General features: G+C 44.8%; 3 protein-coding genes across 3 annotated transcripts; all 3 read right to left on the bottom strand.

Annotated features, from left to right (window-relative positions):
• Positions 1-6,275: 6,275 nt before the first annotated feature.
• Positions 6,276-10,208, bottom strand: LOC124653318 (ankyrin repeat domain-containing protein 2A-like). The gene is made up of 8 exons (XM_047192387.1): positions 10,080-10,208; positions 9,079-9,197; positions 8,703-8,912; positions 8,470-8,618; positions 8,215-8,392; positions 7,403-7,495; positions 6,779-6,918; positions 6,276-6,696 (listed from the first exon to the last, which is right to left on the bottom strand). The coding sequence occupies exons 1-8, from the start codon at positions 10,087-10,089 to the stop codon at positions 6,597-6,599; spliced, it is 999 nt and encodes a 332-aa protein (XP_047048343.1). The 5' UTR covers positions 10,090-10,208; the 3' UTR covers positions 6,276-6,596.
• A 954-nt stretch (positions 10,209-11,162) lies between these two features.
• LOC124652718 (UPF0664 stress-induced protein C29B12.11c) lies at positions 11,163-12,921 on the bottom strand. Its single transcript, XM_047191762.1, has 5 exons — positions 12,723-12,921; positions 11,904-12,015; positions 11,680-11,751; positions 11,363-11,577; positions 11,163-11,279 (listed from the first exon to the last, which is right to left on the bottom strand). The coding sequence occupies exons 1-5, from the start codon at positions 12,830-12,832 to the stop codon at positions 11,174-11,176; spliced, it is 615 nt and encodes a 204-aa protein (XP_047047718.1). The 5' UTR covers positions 12,833-12,921; the 3' UTR covers positions 11,163-11,173.
• A 4,941-nt stretch (positions 12,922-17,862) lies between these two features.
• LOC124657328 (DNA repair RAD52-like protein 2, chloroplastic) lies at positions 17,863-22,848 on the bottom strand. Its single transcript, XM_047195898.1, has 4 exons — positions 22,571-22,848; positions 19,132-19,169; positions 18,590-18,681; positions 17,863-18,406 (listed from the first exon to the last, which is right to left on the bottom strand). Exons 1-4 carry the CDS (start codon positions 22,846-22,848, stop codon positions 18,260-18,262), a joined length of 555 nt encoding a protein of 184 aa, XP_047051854.1. The 3' UTR covers positions 17,863-18,259.
• Between the last annotated feature and the right edge of the window lie 288 nt (positions 22,849-23,136).

The following is a 23,136-nucleotide window of genomic DNA, read 5'->3' as shown; positions in this document are numbered from 1 at the left end:
ATAGACTGGGGTCCCTCCGCCTTACAAGCCAACATATGAGCTACTTTATTACTTTCCCTAGCACAATGGATAAAAATAACATGAGAAAAACCCCTAGAAAGAAAAGAGCACTCTTCATAGATCGCCGCAGCCGCTCCAATAGAATTTCCTCCCTCATGCATTGTAGAGATAACTTCCATACAGTCACTATTTACTATCAGTTTTGAGCAGCCTACCTGACCAGCGAGTAGGAGCCCATCCCCGAGAGCACGAGCTTCGCAGACGCCGCATCTGCTACCAAGGGGAGTGTGCAACAGCCTTCCCGCAACAAAGCCCCCACGATCATCACGTATCACAAAGACCGGTCGCTCCCGAGAAATATTCAGCATAAAAAGATGCATCCACATTCAATTTTGTATAACCTTCCTTTGGCTTTTCCCATCCACCACGACGAATACCTGGGTTGGTCTTGCAAGCTCTTACATAGTTTGTGGATATCGCCATGATGGCCAGTGCCGATCGCACCGGGGTAGTCACCGGTTCATTATGAACAATCTGTCTCCGCTGCCACCATAAGTACCAAGCAGGTGGTGGCAATGAGCTCTTTATCGCATCCAACCGATGCATCGTAGATCTTGCTATCCGGTAGTCTTAGCAGAGCTTCGAAGACAGCTGATCCGGCTCTATCAACCGTCAAAAATTCAATTATTAGATTGCTTAAGCATAGCTTCTCCCAAACCTCCGCCACACGCGGGCACTGAAAAAAAAGAATGAAGAGTATCCTCACAGTAGATATTGCAGACCGGGCAGAGGCTGCTAGTGTTGATATGCCTATTTGCGAGGACACAATTACACGGAATAGTGCCATGCAGCAGCCTCCAAGCAAATATCTTCACTTTCGCAGATGTTTTCAATGACCACACAAGTGGACCAAACTGGATTGATTTCAGCCGTACTCTGGCCATTTGTACGGAGTAATTTTCTACCATGTTGGAAGTCCCATTCCGTGTAGTAGGCTGACCGTACTGTAAAGACACCAGTTTTTGTATAGTTCCAGGACACAAAATCTTCCATCATACCAACAGCTAGAGGAATTTTCAGAATACGGGTAACATCCACGTTCGTAAAAGAGAACGCAACGTAACCTCATCCCATGAACGTGTATTCTGGTCAATAAGCTCGGAGACCTTTGTATATACTATATTACCTCGGCGAGATAGAATCTTCCTAGATGGACTGGTAGGTATCCAGGGATCATCCCAAATGTTGATATCTTCTCCACTGCCAACCCGCCATATACATCCTTTTTTGAAAGTTTGAATGCCTGACCAAATACTCTGCCAAGTATAGGATGATCCTTTTTTTAGATCAGCATTCAATAGATCTCCAGAAGGGTAGTATTTTGCTCTTAGGACTCTAGCACATAGAGATTCAGGCTCGCAGAGGAGCCGCCAAGTTTGCTTTGCCAACATAGCTAGATTAAAACTTTGAAGGTCACGAAAACCCATACCTCCTCGTTTCTTTGGGATGCACATTTTCCACCACGCGAACCAGTGCATGTGTTTTTGTTCATCATCATCTCCCCACCAGTATCGGCTCATAGCATCTGTGAAGCCTTTGATTACTTGTTTGGGGAGCTTGAAGATTGACATCGCATATGCAGGGATAGCTTGCGCAACGGCCTTCAGCAGCACCTCCTTTCCACCAAGAGATAACAATTTCTCTTTAAAGCCCTTCAATCTGTTGCATATCCTGTCCACCAAATGCATGAAGCAATCGGTCCTGTCCACCCCAACCACTGGAGGCAAACCTAAGTATTTGTCGGCAATTGCTTCGTCAAAATATTCAGTTCCTGCATGCACCTCTTCTCTAGATTCAACCGAGGTACAAGGACTGAAAAAAATACTAGATTTATCTTCACCGACCAACCGACTCCGACGATGAGCAAGTAATCATCCAGGACCTTCTTTAGAGCTGAAGCATTAGCAATGTCTGCCCTCATTAGGATGAGGGAATCATCTGCAAACAGAAGGTGTGAAACAGCTGGGGCATCACGACACACCTTGACACCAATAATATTGCCCGCATCTTGTTCATGCTTCAACAGGCTAGACAGACCTTCTGCACATAGCAGAAAAAGATATGGTGATAGGGGGTCTCCCTGCCTGAGACCCCGAGATGGAGCAAAAGAATCTGAATCCTGCCCGTTCACTCTGACTTGGTAAGAAACCGAACTAACACAGTTCATTATGAGTTTAACCCAATCAGCCTGGAAGCCTAACCTCATCATGATTTTTTCCAAGAAATTCCACTCCACCCGATCGTATGCTTTGTGCATATCTAATTTTATAGCACACATTCCATATTTCCCAACTGACTTCTTTTTAATAGCATGATAAGACTCATAAGCCACTAGAAAGTTGTCTGTAATCAAACGGCCCGGTACAAACGCACTTTGGGTATCCGATATTATTTCAGGGAGAATAGTTTTGAGTCTAGCAGCAATGGCTTTTGAGATCACTTTGTAAATCACATTGCATAAACTAATAGGCCGAAATTGTGTTACCTTTTCCGGACTATCAACTTTTGGGATCAGAATTATGGTCGTATCATTCCAACCTTCAGGTACCGTCTTCAAATTTATAGCATTCAGTACCTCATCGGTCAGCTCTTCACCAATTAGAGACCAATACTTCTTGTAGAATATAGCGTGCAAACCATCCGGGCCTGGTGCCTTTAGATCACCAATATTGAAAAGGGCTTTCTTAATTTCCTCTCTTGTATATGGGGCACATAATATTTCATTCATTGCTTGGGTAACACATGGCTTCACTTTCTCTATAACACTAGGATCAGGGTGATCCACCTCGGTATTAAACAGGCTTTGGAAATAGTCTTGAATGTGATCCGACAAGTCCTGTTGCTCTACAATAAAATTCCCATTTGCATCCTTGAGCTGCTTGATTGAATTCTTCTTTTTCCGGGCATTTGCAAAATTGTGGAAAAAATTTGTATTCCGATCGCCAAACTTCATCCAGTTGGCTCTACTCCTCTGGACCCATTTCATCTCCTCTTGTTCTCTAATGTTCTCCATTTTCAATTGAATTTCTTGTTGCTTTGCCGTTGCTTCATCCGACAGCGGACCATCCATAATCAAATTTAACTCTTTATGTAACTCAGCTAGACGAGTCTTGGGCTGTTTCAGTGTGTTCCTGTCCCACTCATGCAAAGCCTGGTGGACCGACCTTAGTCTAGCTGCCAAATTTCCTTGAAATTCTTGTTGAGCCTTCGCCCATGCCAACCCAACAACTTCATCAAATTCCTGTTCCATTAGCCAACTCGCTTCAAAACGTTTTCTCCCTCGCGGTCGTGCAGCCTGGACATCGGCCAAGTATTCTGTATCCAGAGAAATGGGACGATGATCCGATTTGGAATAGTCCTCGTTGATGAGCACTGCCATTGGAAATTTAGAGCTCCATACAGGGTTACATACTGCTCTGTCTAGGCGTTCGCGCATACGACCACGCCTCCATGTGAAAATTTCCCCAACATAGCCCAGGTCATCAAGATTGCAATCAGTGAGGACATCTCGAAATGCCTGCATGCAGCGTTGTGGCCTCAAGTTGCCACCTTCCTTCTCCGACCCACACAAAATCTCATTAAAATCACCCATTATGGCCCATGGAAGGTTCCTCATAGCATGGAGATCCCTGACATAGTCCCACGTTAAATGCTTTCTAACACCACTAGGTTCACCATATATACCTGTTAATCTCCACGCATCTGCACTATTCTCATCTATACGGATATCCAGGTAATTATTGTGTTCCTCAAAGGATGTAACATTCAGATCATTGCGCCAAAACAAGATTAACCCACCACTTCTACCATCACTTGCCGCCACGATCATATGATCGAACAACAATTTCTTTCTCAAGTTTTCTGCCTTAGCCTTACTCAAATGTGTCTCAGACAGAAAAAGAACATCTGGTTTCAAATGCGCCTGGAGCTCCAGGAGCGCACGAACTGCCGAGGATTTACGTAATCCTCGGCAGTTCCAACTTACGAGTTTCATTGCGTCTGGCGGTCATCCTCGAGGGATGCCGCCGATCCATTGGTGTTATCAGAGCTTGTTAGACAAGGAAATTTCTTCTGTCTCTTCTTCCCCGATCCCTCAGAATTTGCTTCCGAGGAATTTCCATTACCACTTGTACCATCAGCCACCATTGCATTGCCCTTCACCTGGAGGTTGTCCGTTTGGTTAGCTTCTTCCTCGGCTGGATCCTCACTATCAAAGGGCAATCTTTTCTTTGTATTCTTGTCAGTATCTTTCATGAGGATATCTGGAGTTTTGACAGGACTGTTTGCTGTATCCATCAGGTCATTGTCAACTTCAGCTTGCGTACGCCCCTTACGTTCTGGATGTAAACGCCAGTCGCTAAACTCCCCCCGCCCTCTACCGAGGCCTCCTCTCCCCCTGTTTCCCATGCCACCCCTAGGGCTCTGGAAGTCGCCCTCATCTCCCCCTCTCAAACCACCTCTCAAAGTAGCAGCTGAACGGCCTCTGTTTGGGGGGTTAGCATACATCCAATCCCCAAATTTTAGATCCTTTTCCTCATATACTCCGCTGCCACATTCCTTGTGCCAGTGCCCTATCAGACCACAAGCATGGCAGAATTGTCCCAGCTTCTCATATTTGACAGCGAAAGGAAACCTCTTCCCCCCCATTGAGATTGAAACAAACCGAGCCAAAGGGCGTCTCACATCATGATTGACCCGTAGTCGTACATAATCTCCCCGGAACACACCTACTGGGATCATCTCTACAGCCGTCACTTCACCAGCTGTACGGCTAACTAGCTTTTCTATCACCTCCTTCTTACGAAAGCCTTCAGGGATTTTATGGACCTGAAGCCAGATTGGCATGAATTCGAGTTCCACTGAGTATGGGTCAGAAAAACCATCATATGGTGCAATCAGCAGAGCCCAGTCACGAAACAACCAAGGACCTCTCGTCGTGACTTTCTCCCAGTCACCTAAGCAGAAACATTGGATCACGAAAAGGTTGTCACCAACAGCTCTCATCTTGACTTCCCTGGCCGGATTCCATGCAATTTGCATCTGATTAAAGAGAGCATCATGACTAAAACCTTTTCCACAGACGACTCTAGCCACGGCCATCCAGCGTGTGGCCTCCGCAATGGCAGGATCATCCGCTTCAATCACCAGATCATCGAAATCTTCATCCGTTAGACCTAGCGATTCCAGCATCACATCAATGCCCTCCTCCATCGGGGCCTTTCCTGCTAGGGCCGCACCACTAGAGGCGGCAGCACTCGTCGAAGATTGAGAGTCCACCATCGTCACCAGCAAGAACAGAAGGGCCTAGCACCGAACCCTAGCTTCTGGGGACGATCTGAAACACGAGACGGGCGAGAGAAACCTAACATACACGATCGACCCAAGAACCTGAGTTGTTATATGGACGGGGAACTCTAATCGGAGAGCGAAATCAACCCGGACAGGGACTCGCCGCCAGGTTCGCCTGGGGGGAGGACGAGAACCCTAGAAGGGTACCAGCTGGGAGCAATTTCTGAGTCTGAGGACTCCTACTGGGATGCTTTTGCTCCCAGATGTATTGCCACTATTTTGGACAGCGATCTTGCTGGACCAGTTTAATGGAATGTCCATGTTTAACGTCAAAAAAAAAAAAAACGATGTTACTGTTTTACATGATTCAATGCAGGAGTAGTAGTGAAGACGAGAGCTTGCGAGCCTTTGCGTCACGGAAAGGATCAAAGGACCGAACATTTCGTGCGTCTCGTCCCCTGATGGGAAAGCGCCAACAAAAAATTCTTTTTGAAAAAAAAAAACATAAACAACAAAAACTCATGCTTCTGTTTTCTCGAATGATTGGTAGTATCACATTATTCACATGTAATGAAGTAGAGCTTTTTTCTGCCAACTTGTATAACTTTAGATTGTCATTGAAAAAGATATTAGTCGGAGATACGACAAGTCAAACCTGGACCAGTGGTTTCATTGCAAAGTTTTTGAGTTACGGCAGCGTCACACCTAGGGTCGCAAGCCTATATGAAGTTCCTAGAGATTTTGAGACCCTAGGTCTGATCAAGTTGAACAGACCAGCAAGCAAAGGGCCAACTGTCCTGTGCCCAGGGGCGGATAGCAGATTGTTTGTCTGAACCAGGCTGGTTACGTCTTGTGCAGGTTGCACGATCTCACAGTTTTGGGTACAAGACTCAGCGAATAACGAAGCACAAGATGAGTCCAAAGAATCAGGCAAAAGAAAATCACATTTGTCGTATCATATAAAAACACCAAGAAATATCCACGACCCAACCATCACCACTGGCAGTTCCCACGGGAAATAGCAAGAACAGGCTCAGCCCACAGGTTCTGGAGATGAACACTTCTACACAGCTGGATCAAATCAACGTCGAAGAAGATAGAACAGAGCACGAGTGTCAGGAAGCAACCGAACGGCCACACAGGTGGTTTACAGGCGACCAACACGCCACGACAAGATACTACCGGGAGTCTATAACCAAAGGGAGTTTATGGCTCGATGCGCGCTGAGTCTAGTCCGAGGATTCTCTTCATAGGAACACGTCCTGCTCGAGCAGCTTGACGACCTCGTCCTGGCTGTTGAGCTTGGCCACCTCGATGGGGGTCTTTCCGTCCAGATTTTGGAGCGTGCTGCAACCATTTAGAAAGTTGAATCTAAACCACTGTATCCGTGATTGAACCAAGTTAATAGTAAAAAGGCGGTTTAACTTACACAGCAGCACCATGCTTCAAGAGAAGATCCACGCATTCCTTCCGACCATACCCAGCAGCATAGTGCAGCGGGGTGTTCTTGTTCTTATCCAATGCGTCTGCTGCAGCACCTGCCTCCAGAAGGATTTCTGCACACTTGAACTGAAAAATACAAAATTTCATCCAATTATTTGCTGATAAACTAACTCCTTTTTTTCTAGATTACGCATGACCCCCTAGAAGATATCTAACAGATTGAAATACCCATACAGCACAGCTGGCCTTTGAATTCAGAACTCGGAGTAGTATAATACAGTATGCAATTCTGCAGCAATGCAACAACTAAGGACTAGTGATTGTTAAGCAACACCTTGCAAGTAAAGTACGGAGTATGTGCAAACATTAGCAATTTACGAGATCACAAAGTATATTGCTCAAACTGGCTGCAACAAGATACACCATGCCTAGAAACAGGTCAACCAAAGGCAGGCCCATTTACCAACTGATGGAATTTCAAACTTACAAGTGACGGAAAGAGAAAATCCAAAATGTGGAAACATAGTAGGGTGTACGGGGATATTCATATTAGTCTGAATGAATGGTGCATCATTGGTTCAAGTTTACGAAAGTTCCACACATAACGCACCTCGCCATATCCACATGCAAAATGTAAGGCCCTCCTTCCCTCTGCATCTTCCTCATCCTTGTCTGCTCCACCATCTAATGCTTTCTTCAGACCCTGTTGTATTATTCAACTTGTCAATGCAGCCCACTTTATAGTTAACAAGTACAACAATTTCATAGAGATTTCCTAGGATGGAAATAAAAGATCGAAGATGGCAGAAACCATGTCTAATGGAAGGTTCACAGAGATGTCCATTTAAAAGAGAAAAATACAGGTTGTGTCCGGTGAGAAATGTGCTCAAAGTTCAACTCCAGATAATCTACTGCAAAGAGCAGCAATCATCTGAGAATGGACACATTTTCAAGATCTACACCAAATGTCGGCTGGTTTGCGAGCTTCCTTTACAGAAACAGATAATAAGCATGTCGCCCATAAGCTATAAGCCCAGGAATACTGATTACGATCTAAAATCATGGAGGAAGGGAGCATTCTTTGTCATATAAATATAAGTTTGTGTTGCTTCGTTGGAGATACATGCTTTCCATTGACAAAAAAATGGTTGGAGACTGAGATATGCCAAACCCTACAGATTAACTACTAAGTACTACCTCCGTTCTAAACTAAGTGTCTCACTTTTGTCTAAATACGCCGATCAGTGTATCTAGATACATCCGTATCTAGAAAAAGTTGAGATGCTTATTTTCACATGGAGGGAGTAGCATAGTTGAGCATTCTTGTGAAAAAACTAACATGTATAAATACTAATAACATGGGCAACTCAAATACTAGCAGCAGACAGTAATTAGAAGTCAAGGGTTATTTAATGCAATTACCTCTGCATCACCAACACTTGCGGTGTGATGGACAATGGACTCATCATCATCATCATAGTTGCCTTCCTCCTCAGTTTCTTGAGGTCCAGATAGTACAGTAGAAGTAGCATCATCTCCTTGAAAGTTCAATGACATAGCCTGGCCAATCTTTTGAAGAATCTCTGGGTCATTCCAGTACCTAGATTAAGTAGAGCAAACTATCTCAGCAACTTTAAGCTGTATAATCAGGTATCCATACACGCACAAAATACCTACTTCATCATTGCAGATGGACCACCAGTCTCAATCTCTTGAAGAATAGGCTTCAAAGATGGATCATCCTTGATACGGGCCATTCTCTCTTCAAGCTGCTCTTTGTGAGCTGGACTAGTCATGTTCTCGAGCATAGTGGACATTGCAGGATCCTGTCATGCATAGGGAACACGTTAGGCAAAAAATAACATGGAGCATAGTACCAGGATGACAAGTGAGAAAACAAAATGTGATACCTGCATAAGAGTATTCCCAAGACGCTCTGCCATTGACATAAACTGAGGATTCTGCATAACTTGCGTCATAGTTTCCATGTACGCTTGAGGATCCAAATTTGGAAGACCCTGTTCCCCGGTCGCCTGAGCACTTTTCTGAAGCTGCTCAGCCATCTGGTTGAATACAGGGTCGCTCGCGATTTGCTCAGCCATCTCCCTTATAGATGGATCCTGCACGTGGCAATAACAAAGTTAGACATATACAAGAAGAACAAAGTAGAACTGCTGCAATGCATAAAAGAAGACATGTTCCATAAGTATATATTACAGCAGGGCAAAAAACATTTGAAGTCCGTACTTAACAAAAACATATCAAGGGCATAAGGAGAAAACATACGTTGAGCAAGTTGCTCATGTTGGAAAAATCAAAAGGACTGGGAAGGCCTGCATTAGCTGTCGGCGAAGACCCTTTCTGTGCCTCAGACGACCCATCCGACTTCGGACTTTTGTTCTGGTCTGAAATGCAATTGTCGGACAGAAAAAGGAGCACATCAGAGGCTATAGAATCATGCATTGGAAATAAATAAAGGCATCTACTACCATTGCATGTCTTGTCTTAATCACAGAGTGAAGTTACAAGCACTATTTAAGTGTCTTAACCAGTAGAAATTAATGCCAACAATTGCGTGCTCAACACAATTACAGTAATAACAATGGTTTAGTTAAAAGAGCAAGCTCCAAGGTTCCAAGCTACATCATATACCAGCTGCAGATGGTTTCAGGTTAGCTACACATGTCTTGCCCACCATCACGTCACAGCAGCAGCAGCAAGGTAGAAGCTCACTCTAGCTAGGCATTATAAGCACACACCGCCTTACTTTTACAATTAACAAGTTGGCAAACGACGAGTGAAGCAATCATAGTAGTACTGAACAACAGTGTTACTATGTTCGAACATTAATCGATCCAAAAATAAATAATTAGTTGCCACTGCCATGAATCAACGATGAGCTCCGAAACCACCACTCCACACTGGCTCCCCTCGGATAAATCCCCTAAAATGGTATACAAGCAGCTGTGATGTCCTGACACTAATCGATCCAACACCTGTAGAATTGACAGCTACTGCCGTGTAGTACACCAGTTCGGTTCCCCTCGGCCACATGCCACATCCCCCAAAATCGATCTAAACGGCGCGCACCAAACGCTCCGATTCGCACGCCGCTACCACTAGAAGTCCCCAAATCACGGCCCCTACCGCGGATCTAGCGGCTGGACGCTAGCCGCGGACGGGATCATGGAGCAGCGCGGGAGGAACCGAAGCGCGCGGAAAAATTCAGCGGAAACCATGTGAGCGGCGGGGAAGACCAACGAGGAGGAGCGATTGGAGGTAGTTACCGGAAGCCATGGCGGATCGGGCGGCGGCGAGGGAGGCTTGCGGAGAAGGTAAGGCAGCAGCGGTGAGAGAGGAAAACCCTTGAGGAGGGCTTGGGGACAAAGAAGAATGAGGAACTTTGCTGATCGGGACAAATCGGAGCAAGTAGACGAAGTATTTTTGTACTTTTCCCCTCGTACAAGAAAGTATTTTATGACTTGAGCCGAAGTATATTCTTTTCTGTAGCAAATTCCACTTTTATTTTTGCGAATCTGTAGCGAATTCCACTTTGTGTGCATCCTCAACTGCACATGGTTTATCGAGAAGATGACAGACATGTTAGCTGAACAAATCAGTTTTGCTGAATACAGAAATTGCAAATAATTGCCATGTTGAGCCTATCATGTTTTGAAACCCGTCGCTGTTCTCCTTATCAATAACAAATAGTAATTGTCTTGTTTTTTTTTTTTGTGAGGGAACAAATATTGTCTTGCTGAGTCCACCATCTTTCAAAACCCATCATAGACCTTTACTGCACATCAGCGAATTTAGAACGACAAGGATATATTATATCCACTGCCACAGCGATATGAATACTGTAGTAGTTGAGAGCATGGTACTACTACAAAACAACACTTTCAAAGGATTGATTTACAATACAACACTTTAAAAGGATTGATTTACAATACAACACTTCCAAAGGATCACTGCTCGTACACCGATGTTTGCACATCTTCAATGCAGGTTACGTTATCAATGGACTGGACACATCCTGGTGGAGTCACCCTTAACTCAAAGGTGAATCATGAACAGATGGAACTGATCACATGCAAGGGCTGACAGTAAACAAGATTCAAACTCAGAACAGTCTCATTGGGACCATCGTCAGTAACGATCAGATAAGAGCATACACAAAGGGTAAACAACCATAGTCAGCAAGAGTAGAGCAGATCACACAATATGTACATTATTACTAACATTTGGACTGAATCTGACAGAGAAATACACAATTGTCCGAGATCATACTATACTTAATCGCATACTTCAGCGACAATCACCACAAAGACAGGAAACAGATGCCCATCCACACTACATAGATTCATCGAAGACGCAAACATTAGTATGCGTTGTCAGCAGGGCCGTGGTAGTTTCTCCTCCTCATCTGGGATTCTGCAGCAGGCTGCTGAAGGAAAATCTTGGTAGGATCATTTGGATCAACGTACCTGCAAATGTCAAGCGGTGCGGGTTTACAAATAGGTATATAGCCTGAACAAGGAGACAAGGAAATCTGAGATCGTGCACTCACGCATGGCGCATCATTTCATCGACAGGGGTCTGCGCAGCTTGCAGAGGGTCCACACGAGGCGCGGCAGCAGACTGGGCTTCAAACTGGTTGTAGCGCCTCACTGATGTGATCAGGTTCAGGAAGAGAGGGACAAAGGTACCACAGCCTCCTTCCTTGAACAAGATCTTGAAGGTGTGGGTCGAGTACAGAGCCCTGTTCTGGCCCTCTGCAACAACCTGCATTTAGAACCCCAAGGTAAGTGCCTTCTGTTTTGCAAGGAATGTAGAAGATGTACAAGCATGCTCCAGTTCTATATGAAATATTTTGTGATAACTCACCGGCTCAACGAATCCAGAAATGTTGTTGCAGTGAAATATCGGCTGGTTAAATTTCTCACCATGCACGTACAACTGCAAACAATTTGCCATGTCAGGGAATGCGCATTTTGTTCAGAACTCGTGATTCAGTGACATAGATAATTAAGGAAGTGCCAAGAGTTGTTCCTCTCACAAATTCACAGGCTGTAATAGGAAGAGCTAACTTTCGGGATGCAATTACTCACCAGGGGCATATCAAAAGCAAAGAAGTTCCCAACAGGCTTGGCGGCGACAAACACCATCCTTATGTTGGACAGGTAAATGGTGCCCTTGGTTTTTGCGTGACCGCCAGGCGCTCTGAGAACAGATAGTGCTCAGTTAGTTATGGTTTCTACGCAAAGCAGTGTATAGTGAGACAATATATCAAGATGATCATAACTGACAAAGCCTTGTAAATTACTACAACAACAATGAAAGCACTCCACAACAATGGAAGCAGTGCTCATCTAACTCGGATGGGTGCTCAGCATGATAAACAAACTGTGCATATCTCTGTAGCTACTAATTGTGATAGAAAGTTTCGGTTATTTTAACCCAGAATCCAAGCCCACACAATATTCAGCATCTATTTTCCTTGCTGTCATCCAGCAGTTCCTACCAATTGTACAGAATTCTATCACAAGTGCGTATAGAAGCTATAAAGGTGAACTACACATAGCCCATGCAACATCAATTTAGTCTGTGATCGTCTACGTCTTACAAGGATGAACATGCTGCAACGCTAGCCCTACTGACACGCCACAATCCCCTGCTCAATTTCGGCTGCCCGCGCCACCCGCATGGAATTTCAGGCGAACTAATTGCGAAGACATCTTCGAATCGAAGCCAATCGATCTCCACACGGTTTCTCGCCGCCCAGACCTAACCCAAATCCCTAACTAAACAAAATCCCCATACAGATAGATATCGCAATCGCTGGCAAGATCGATCACAAGCCCCGATCCGTCCCGGCGCGGCAGAATCAACCCAGGAGAGGAGGGAGGGTGTAGGGGGTAGGTACGCACGAAGGGATCTTGTCGACGTTGAACTCGACGCCGTCGCGCGCGAGGACGAACATCTCGCCGTTGAAGGGCACCGGCATCCCGTTCCCGAACAGCTGCGGGTTCTCCGCCATCTCTCCTCTTCCGGCTGCTCCTCGACTGCTCTGCTCCTTCCTCCGCCGCGTCGCCGATCGGGGAAGCGATCGAATGGGGTAGGCGAGTCTTGAACGCGATTTCCGATTGCGGGGTGCGGCTTGATCTTGACGAGGCTTCTCGAAGCGGTCGGGTTATTATTTCGTTGCAACTCTCTCGCGGGGTCGGGCGTGGCCGTGTGGTTGCGGGGACGTCGGCCGGTGGCGTCTACCGGTCTATGTATTGTACGCGTCGTGTGAGTCGCTGGATTTTCTCGGAAAAGGGCAGAGTGTTCCAGATGGCATGGATAAATTTTCTCGGTTCGTTAAAGTTTTCTCGGTTGAAAAATATGCAGCCGAAGTTGTATGGATAAATCCATCCAGATGGAATGAAGAATCTTTGGAATAGTTAATGCACTGTGTTTCATTTACTTCGGTTTCAAACGTTTTGAAGAAACACTGAATTCTTTAGTCAAAACTAGTCAAATTTGGACCAGGAAATTGGGATGACAGGGAGCACATGTCAGCGCATGTTAATTTAAAGAAAGAGGTTGCCTCCTTCCTGAGATCACACACCCTGCCTCTTGTACACACCCATCAAGGCGGAGCGCCCCAGCGAACTCGCCGCCGCCCCCTTTCCTCCTAACCCTAGGCATCGTCCTGCCTTCCCGCACGCATGCAGCTTCCCCCATCTCCTCCGACCCTGTCGGCGAGTTGCGGCGTCCCACGACCAATGGCTAGTAGCAGGGCCGATATTGCCTGTGGGAACCGTGAATGGTGAACACTTGCAGAAGTTTGTTTCAACCGCCCACTCTATCGTGAACAATTGCAGTAGTCGGTGCTGCTACAGGATTGATTGATTGCTGGTGGAAGCAAATCGCTAGTGGTTGTTACATGGGCCGAGTAATGAAATAAAATTAAATAAATAAAAGGTTACCCAACAGGTCTATATATACGGTCGAGTCCACTGCGGAGATGGGGAGCACTCAACATTGTAGCATCGATTCAGTCTTCGATGGTTGCAGCAGTGTTGTGCTGCTACTGGTCACCACCCTACCCTGACACCAACCTCCTCGCACCGCAGCAGTTGTGCTACCATGGTGGCCTCCTCAACAGGTCCCCTCCTCGCAGTAGGGTAGCAGGGGAGTGGGGGCACCGCCCCCAGCCAAAGTTTTTCTTGCCTAAAATCTCTTCATATTTAGCAAATGTTGACAAAATAACCTATATTTGGCCCATTTTCCACCCCCATTAGTAGCATGAAGTGTCTCTTTACCCAATTTGTCCGAAGCTCGATCCGTCACTGGAAACATTCTTGAAAATTTAACTACAATCTGGCTGTTAAAAAGTTCTGAAGTAGACTGTTATTACAACAGAAAGTTTCTAACAAAAAGTAAGAGGGAAAAAAAGAAAGTTTCTAACAAAAAGAGTGGAAAAAACATCTCCAGAAACTAAGGCCGTAATTGACAACACCGCTAGCGACAAAGGCTCCGGGATCGGATGGCTTTACGGGAGCTTTCTTCAAAGATTTTTGGAACACAATAAAGATTGATGTCATGGCGGTGATCGATCAATCAATTCTCAAACCTCCACACCAACAATCGTTATTGGCTAAACTCCGCCAACATTGCCCTCATCCCCAAGAACGAAGGAGCTGGGGAGGTGGCCGATTTCTGCCCCATTAGCCTCATTCACGCTATTGCCAAGTTAATCTCTAAGATGATGGCCGCTAGGCTTGCGCCCCATATGAACAAGCTTGTTTCCAATGCTCAAAGTGCTTTTATAAAAAAAGATAAGCATACATGACAATTTTTTGTATGTGAGGAACTTGGCAAGAAAAATTCACAAGGCCAAGACACCAACTCTCCTCTTCAAGCTTGACATCAAAAAATCCTTCGATTCGGTTAGATGGGATCATTTGGTGGACACGCTTCAACATTTGGGCTTCCCAAGCAAATTTCGAAATTGGGTTGTGGCCCTTCTCACTACTTCCACATCGCCGGTGATCCAATCAAGCATGGTAGATGGCTAAGGCAAGGAGACCATCTATCGCCTCTCCTCTTTGTGTTGGCCATTGACCATATACATCACATTCTTCACAAGGCTACCGAGCAAGGACTTCTCAAGCGTTTACGTGGGAGAGCCCCAACGCTCCATACATATCTTTATGCCGATGATGTGGCTATCTTTATGGTCCCCAACAAAGATGATATCGACTTCCTTGCCTCAACACTACAACATTTGGGTGATGTCACCTGCCTAGTTACAAATTGCTCAAAAAGTCAAGTGGCTCCCATTAGATGTGCGGAAATTGACCTTGATGACATCCTACATGCATTTCCGGCTACTCGCACAACTTTTCCAATAAAGTACCTTGGGCTTCCCTTGTTGGTCTCGAGGCTAAAGAGAATTCACTTCCAACCTTTGGAAGATAGGGTGGCCTCCAAGCTTGTTCCTTGGCTCAGGAAACATGTTACTATTGCCGGCCGCGCAAGCCTAGTGATGTCGGTTCTCACAAGTGTTGTCATCTACTACATCACCGTTCCAAACATTCCGGTTGAGGTCGTCATGAAGATTGATAGTATCTGACGAACTTTTCTTTGGGCAGCTTGCGACAAGGTTACCGGAGGAAAATGCAAAGTGTTGGGAAGCGGTTTGCAAGCCTAAAGAGTATGGGGAAATGTGGATCCTCAACCTAACAAAATTTGCCTCCGCCCTTCGATTGTGATGGCTTTGGCATGAATGGAACAATGAGTCTAAACCTTGGATCGGCCTTTGTAACCCTTGCACCCCTCAAGATCATGACCTCTGCTTTGCAGCAGCCGCTAAGGTATCTATATGAGATGGGAGGAAAGTGCTCTTTTGGGAAGATTCTTTGCTTGATGGAAGGCGTCCTAAAGATATTGATCCTCTTATTTTCAAAGTCTCCAAGAGGCAAAAATGCACCGTCAACAAAGCCTTGGGAAACGACTATTGGGTCTCCCAAGTCAACACCCAAGAGGGACTATCCATTGAGCATATTGTGCAATTTGCCGAACTTTGGGAGATGTTACGTGGGGTTCATTGAACCCAAGTTTGGCGTATTCTATTTATTGGAAGCTCACCAACAATGGATCATACTCCTCCAAAACGGCCTACAATATGCAATTCTTGGGTCAAACAAAATCTCATTTGCCCTCCATGGTATGGAAGCCTTTGGCACCACCGAAATGAAAGTTCTTCGCTTGGTTGATCATTCAAAATAGAGTGTGGATGGCGGATAGGCTCCAAAAAAGAGGATGGCCAAATTGTGGTAGGTGCAAGCTATGTAATCAAGTGCAAGAAACCGCCTCCCACCTCCTCTTCAAATAATGTTTCGTCATCCGGATATGGTCCAAAGTTAAGTCTTGTCTTGGGTTAAACGAGGTGCACATAAGTGATTGACAAACAATTCGCTCCGTCAAAGAGTGGTGGGTGGATGGAGTGCACAAGCATGGACAATCAAAGAAGTAGGGCTGGAATTCGAGTCGAGCCGAGCCAACTCGGCTCGACTCGCTAAAGCTCGGTCAACAATCGAGTTAGCTCGACTCGACTCGTTTAACAATCAAGTCTGGATTTTAAACTTGGCCCGACTCGCAAAGCCCGTGAGTAACTCACGAGTAGCTCGTTTAAAACTGTTAAATAGAACATGTAAAATGTACAATGCATTTCCCGAATATTTGGGCATGAATGATGAACAACAAGCATTATGACTATGATACCAGAACAATATAAACCACAACCATTAATATATCATGAGAATAATATTGCCAAGTTGAGAACCCACATATATACTTGCCCATTTTGGTGGACTTGGGCCCACTCCATTGTTACCGAGCTAAACGAGCTACTCATGAGTTCGATGAGCTCGGCTCGTTTAGCTTGAACTCATTTAACGATAAAATATGAAACTCGGCTTGGCTAGATATACACCGAGTTCGAGTCTAGGCGAGTCGAGCCGCGAGTTACTCGTTTAGCTCGCGAGTTTCAAGTTTTCATTCCAGGCCCCAAAGAAGGCCATGGCATCGCTTTCTATGTTGATCTCATGGGAAATTTGGAAGGAAAAAATGCAGAAGTATTCCGAAATGAAGCTTCTACCTCAAATATGCTAGTTATCAAAATAAAGGAAGAGGTGGCCATATGGAGTCTCGCCGGGGCTAAGGCTTTGAGTAATGTCATGCCACGAGAGTAGGCTAGATTCATTTGTGCTTGACTTTTAGTCAAGTTTGTTTGGTTTGTAAGACTTCTAATAACTTGTCCTTAATCAATAAAAATAGCAAATCTTTTGCCTCGTTTCAAGAAAAAAGTGTCAAGTTGAATGGTAAGGAAGTAGGACAAGAAGAAGGAAAATGGAGGCTGATTAGTGCATAATACATAGTGGACAATGTTCTTCAGAAAAGGGAAAAGAGATACATCTCTGTCAGTTCCTTTCAGAATCACTCGATAGTCGATAGACCACAGTCACAGTTCCATTTTTATAATAAATAACGCCGTGAACCACACCACACTAAACTGGAAAAAATAGAAATGGTTGATCACTTCTCTTTAGTCTGCATGGTGCCTTATGTGTTTGATGTTCCACAATTTTGTTCCTTCTATTTTTCTATGTGGGGGTATCTTCTAGTATTTAAGTGTAATCACATTAGTTCAAATATCCAACGTAATGAGATTATAAATTAGCTGAAATATGGCACTTTCAACAAGCACTATTAGGAGTATAACGATCCATTTTAGTTTGGTTATGTACAACAAACTTTAGGCATGGCATGGTATAAGCTTGTCCTGCGTACTTTATAAGTTGGTATTGCTCAATGAGATATTTGTACCGCTTACAATTACATGCATCTTAAATATAGACTCCTTTGTATATAACTCCTCTTTTTATTCATGTCAAGTCTATTTTTGGTCTAGGTCACAAGTGTGGCCATATCTTTTATGATTTTTGGCAAGTGCACATGACTTACACCGTCGGAACAAAACTCTCCATCACGTTTGCTTGAAAATTTTGAGTACTACTATTTATAAGAAGTGATATATTCCATCCGGTCTTTCAAAGGATTTTAGACATGGACAAAAGTCTTGAAACTATAAGTACAATTTGGCTGGTAAAATGTGCTTGACTGTTACTACAAGAGAAAGTTTCTAACAAAAAGTAAAAGGAAAAAAAGAAATTTTCTATCAAAACGTAAGCGGGAAAAATACATCTTTAATGTTCCTTTTGTTTTATCTCTAATAACTGGACGAATTCTGGCAGGCGAGGCTGATAACACCAGAGACCACCAGAGACCGTAACAGAAGAACAATTTACAGGCTTCTTGCATAAGCCCCAGGGAAAGCATGATTCACAGCAGTCTAAAAAAATTCCAAACTCCCAGAGAGTTCCTACACCAACGTGCCTGAAAGCTGGCATCCTCCCTATGGGATCTCGTCCTGGTGGTACAGGTATAGGCCAAAACCAAACCGTGCACAGGCCTTGCTGAAGGCTGTTTCCTCTGCAGCCGCGACAGCGTCGTCGCTACGCCCCTCATGCACCTTTGCTGTGCCTGTGGCGTCTCGGAAAGCCTATACCACACAGATATGAGTGTCAAATGGTATGGCAAGAAAAATGGACAAGAAGGAAAACCAAGGCTTTTATTATTATGTATGTTAGGATGCTCAACTAAAACGAATTGGTACAGCTGGTTCGGATCTCGATGAGTCCATGTTTTATGTGTCTAACTAATGCAGAAAAGGGAGAATAAATACCTCTCCATCGGTTCCTTTCAGAATCACTCGATAGACCACAGTCACAGTTCCATTGTTAGAATAAATAACATCGCGAACTTCACCACACCAACCTGAAAAAATAGGAACCGTTGGTCACTTTTTCATTACTCGTGGTGCTTTCTGTGTTCGACGGTACACAAATTGTTTCCTTTTATTTTTTTACATGGTTATCTCCAAGTGTTGATGTGTGCCAATAGTTCAAATATCCAACGTAACGAGGTTAAGAACTTTTAGTAGCTGAAACACCTTTGCCAAGCACTATGTATGCAGAGTATAATGAGCCATCATTCTGGTTCTATGTAACAAACCGCAAGTACGGCATGGTATAAGTTTGTCATGTGTACTTGATAAGTTGGTATTGCTCAATATGAAATTGGGAGGACGCAAATACACGAGGCATCAAGATACAGACTTGGAACTAAAGTTGTATTCAAACAAATGGAAGCATCCGGGTGAGTAGACTCAGGAATCCATCCGAAAATAAAATTTTAATCGCAGAGGGAAGTTTAGTGAGAAATCACCTGGTGCGTAAAAACTCAGCATTCTATTGGCATGATACCTGCGATGAGAGAGGAAAATAGATTATGTAAGGGGAAAGGTATCGAACTACATGATTCTATATCAAACATTGATAAAAAGAGTAGTCATAGTAGAAGCCAAATGACTGATATTGCATGTTAATGTTTATCAGGCTTGCTAGCTTTTGTATCTGTTAAAATAAAGGTTCACAAAATCCAATTATTTTGTCACCAGCTTAACACAGGATAGGTAGCTGCAGCCTTTCTTATCAAAAGAATAGGGGCGGTGTTTCCAAAAAAATCAACCCATGACAAAAAAAGATGCTACAAATTATCTTGTTAATGAGTGGACAGGACTAGCTTCAAGATTAAGGGATCTAAATAGCAACGAACTTTTATCCATGTGTTAGCAAATGGAAAAGGAAGCTTGGTTGTATTTTTAGCTCAAGAGACCTGCAGATATGCTAGACATGTCAATCTCTCCTCACAAGAGGTAGATGCCATGAGTAACTTATACTTGCGTTGCATTCTACTCTCCTATTATTTAACCTCACAATATGTTCTCCATTGGCTAGGATAACTTATATATCAAGGTGATTTATTTGTTTCGCCATAACTAAAAGCATACACACCACTATTGTTTCTTGTTACAAAAAAGGAGATAGAAATGAAGTAATTCAGATCACTGCTAAGTTCCAACTTAACAGTCAGGAAATGATTTAAACTAACAGTGTACTGTGCTAGCTAAAAAGACTGTACAAGTAACTTTAACTGTTTTATAAATACGAATATAGGATATTCCTAGATGTAAAACCAGATCCACACTTCATCTTAAAGACACATAGGTACAACGGTTAAAAAAAAGGATAATACGACAGCACACACAATTACACAGACCTGCAGCTGATATCACTTTATAAAGTCCAGAGTACCATAACTCTTCCTCTTTTTATGCTAATAGAATTGCCAAATCAATCACATAATTTAATCAACAACACCAGATGATGGACCAATGACTTTATAGATCTTATCTACCAAAGCTTGAAAGTGAAACCGAAGCCAGGTTGGTCAAGTAACTTTCCCATCTAACAGATGTTCCAGTGTAATGTGTTAGCTAAGAAGATATAGACCAGATCCCCACGTTTCATCTTAAAGCAACATAGGTACGGCGGTTCTAAAACAGGACGATGTGACAGCATACAAAGGACTGTAGCTAATATCCGTTTACAAAGTCCAGAGTACCAGAACTCTTCCCCTTTTAGACTAACAGAATTGTCCACCAACCTGTCCTTGTCCAAACTGCATAACTTAATCAACAAAACCAAATGATTGGGCATTGGCTTTATATATTTTATTATCTACCAAAGCTTGAAAGTGAAACAGAAGACTAAGTTGCTCAAGTAACTTTTTCCATCTAACAGAAGTTCCGAACGTTCCAACACGGCAGCAACAACCTAAGTTGGAGAATATTGAACTATTTGAATGACAAAAGTATGCTCACTTTAGTGACCAAGCTAGTACCTGGATGAGCTATCATGGTATGGATCATCCAGTAGGAGGAAAGCTATGCTAGGACCAAATGCGTTGGTCAGGACCCCATTTCATTTGCCCAATCCTACCAATTCAATTCAGAGGCCAAACAGCTACAGAAGGAAGAAACAGCAGCTGAAGAAATTCCTATTGACCTCCGGAGCAGATTTTGAGCATCTCAGCAGAACGATCACTAATTAGGCGCGGCGGTCAAGGATCATGGTTAGACTGGCAGCTGACGGACGGCAACAGCGGTACCTCGAGGGAGAAGAGAACAGATCGAGTCGGAGGATTTTCTGTCAGTGGTGGAAATTGGATGAGCTATCATGCACCGAATGAATTATTGCCAGCGGTGGAACTTGGGTGAGCTATCATGGTATGGATCATCCAGTAGGAGGAGGAAAGCTATGTTAGGACCAAATGCGTTGGTCAGGACCATTTCATTAGCCCAATCCCACCGATTCAATTCAGAGGCTAAACAGCTACAGAAGGAAGAAACAGCAGCTGAAGAAATTCCTATTGACCTCCGGAGCAGATTTTGAGCATCTCAGCAGAACGATCACTAATTAGGCACGGCGGTCAAGGATCATGGTTAGACTGGCAGCTGACGGACGGCAACAGCGGTACCTCGAGGGAGAAGAGAACAGATCGAGTCGGAGGATTTTCTGTCAGTGGTGGAAATTGGATGAGCTATCATGCACCGAATGAATTATTGCCAGCGGTGGAACTTGGGTGAGCTATCATGGTATGGATCATCCAGTAGGAGGAGGAAAGCTATGTTAGGACCAAATGCGTTGGTCAGGACCATTTCATTAGCCCAATCCCACCGATTCAATTCAGAGGCTAAACAGCTACAGAAGGAAGAAACAGCAGCTGCAGAAATTATATCTGCCGCTGAACTCGCAAACTGGCACAGCTAACCCAGGAAAACTGCACGTAAACGATATTTCTAGATATAGACCAGATCCCCACGCTTCATCTTAAAGCAAATTAGGTACGGCGGTTTTAAAACAGGACGATATGACAGCATGTACTGTAGATAATGTGAGTTTACGAAGTCCAGAAGTAGCAGAAGTCTTCCCCTTTTTAGACTAACTAACAGAATTGTCCACCAACCTGTCCTTGTCCAAACTGCACAACTTAATCAACAAAACCAAATGATTGGGCATTGGCTTTATATATATTTTTATCTACCTACGAAGCTTGAAAGTGAAAAAGCAGACAAGTTGCTCAAGTAACTTTTCGATCTAACAAAAGTTCCGAACCTACCAACACGGCTGCAAACAACAACCTAAGTTGGAGAATATTAAACTATATGAATGACAAAGTATGTTCACTTTAGTGACCAATCCTGAACTTATCTAGTTATCTTACTTTAGGCCAACAAAAAGTTATCCACTCATCAGAGAGGGTGATATCACTGCAGAGCACGTCAACCTCACAGCCATCCTATCGAATCTAACAAGCAATATGGGTCGGATGGAAACTGGATGAGCTATCATGAACGAAATGAATTATTGGCAGCGGTGGAAACTGGATGAGCTATCATGCACGAAATGAATTATTGGCAGCGGTGGAACTTGGACGAGGTATCATTGTATGGATCATCCGGTAGGAAGAAAAGCTATGCTAGGACCAAATGCGTTGTTCAGGACCAATTCATTTGCCGAATCCCACCAATTCAATTCAGAGGCTACACAGCTACAGAAGGAAGAAGCAGCAGCTGCAGAAATTCCTATTGACCTCCGGAGCAGATTTTGAGCACCTCAGCAGAGCGATCGCTAGTTAGGCGCCACGGTGGTCAAGGATCACGGTCAGACTGGCAGCTGACAGCAACAGCGACGCAGAACAGATCGAGTCCGGCAGAGAATATGGTAGAATGGGGAAGGGGGGTCGGGGAGGCGGCGCTGACCAGGGTACGGTGTTGGTGTCGGGGTCGATGATCTTGTCGGGGACGCGCTTGTTGAGGTCCCGGAGGATCTCGACGAGCGGGCGGGTCATCCCGGTGGGCTTGTCGAGCGGGACGACGTAGTTGGTGGTGGGCACGCCCTTCCCCAGGCCCCCCTCCAGCCTCGCCACCACGGAGAGCCTCGGCCGCAAGGGCGCGCGCCGCCAGCCCGCCCTCGCGGCGTTGACGGGCGATCCTCGGAAGGGGCGGAGCGACGTGGCCGTGGCCGCGGCGGCCTCCATGGGTGGTGCCCGCGGGTGGGTCGCGCAGAGGCGGTGGGGCGGGGGAGGAGAGAGGGAGAGGTGGGTGGGGAGTGGAGGTGGAGGAGGAGCGGGGAAATGGGCGGGCGGGCGGGCGGGTTGGTTGCGCAGAGAGGAGCAGCCGGGCTACCTACCCGGGTGCTAGTGGGCGTGTCACGCGACGGGGGGTCGTGTACTTGGCCGTGCGAGGAAAAGGGGAAAAGCAGTGGGTCGCGCGTGCGGTGAGGACGTGGTCCACCAACACGATAAGGGCTATCTTAAGTTCTTAAC

Source organism: Lolium rigidum, chromosome 5 (genome assembly GCF_022539505.1).
Source record: "Lolium rigidum isolate FL_2022 chromosome 5, APGP_CSIRO_Lrig_0.1, whole genome shotgun sequence".
Lineage (NCBI taxonomy): Eukaryota > Viridiplantae > Streptophyta > Magnoliopsida > Poales > Poaceae > Lolium > Lolium rigidum.
Note: the sequence above shows the minus strand (reverse complement) of the source record. Positions and strands in the feature narration are given on the sequence as shown.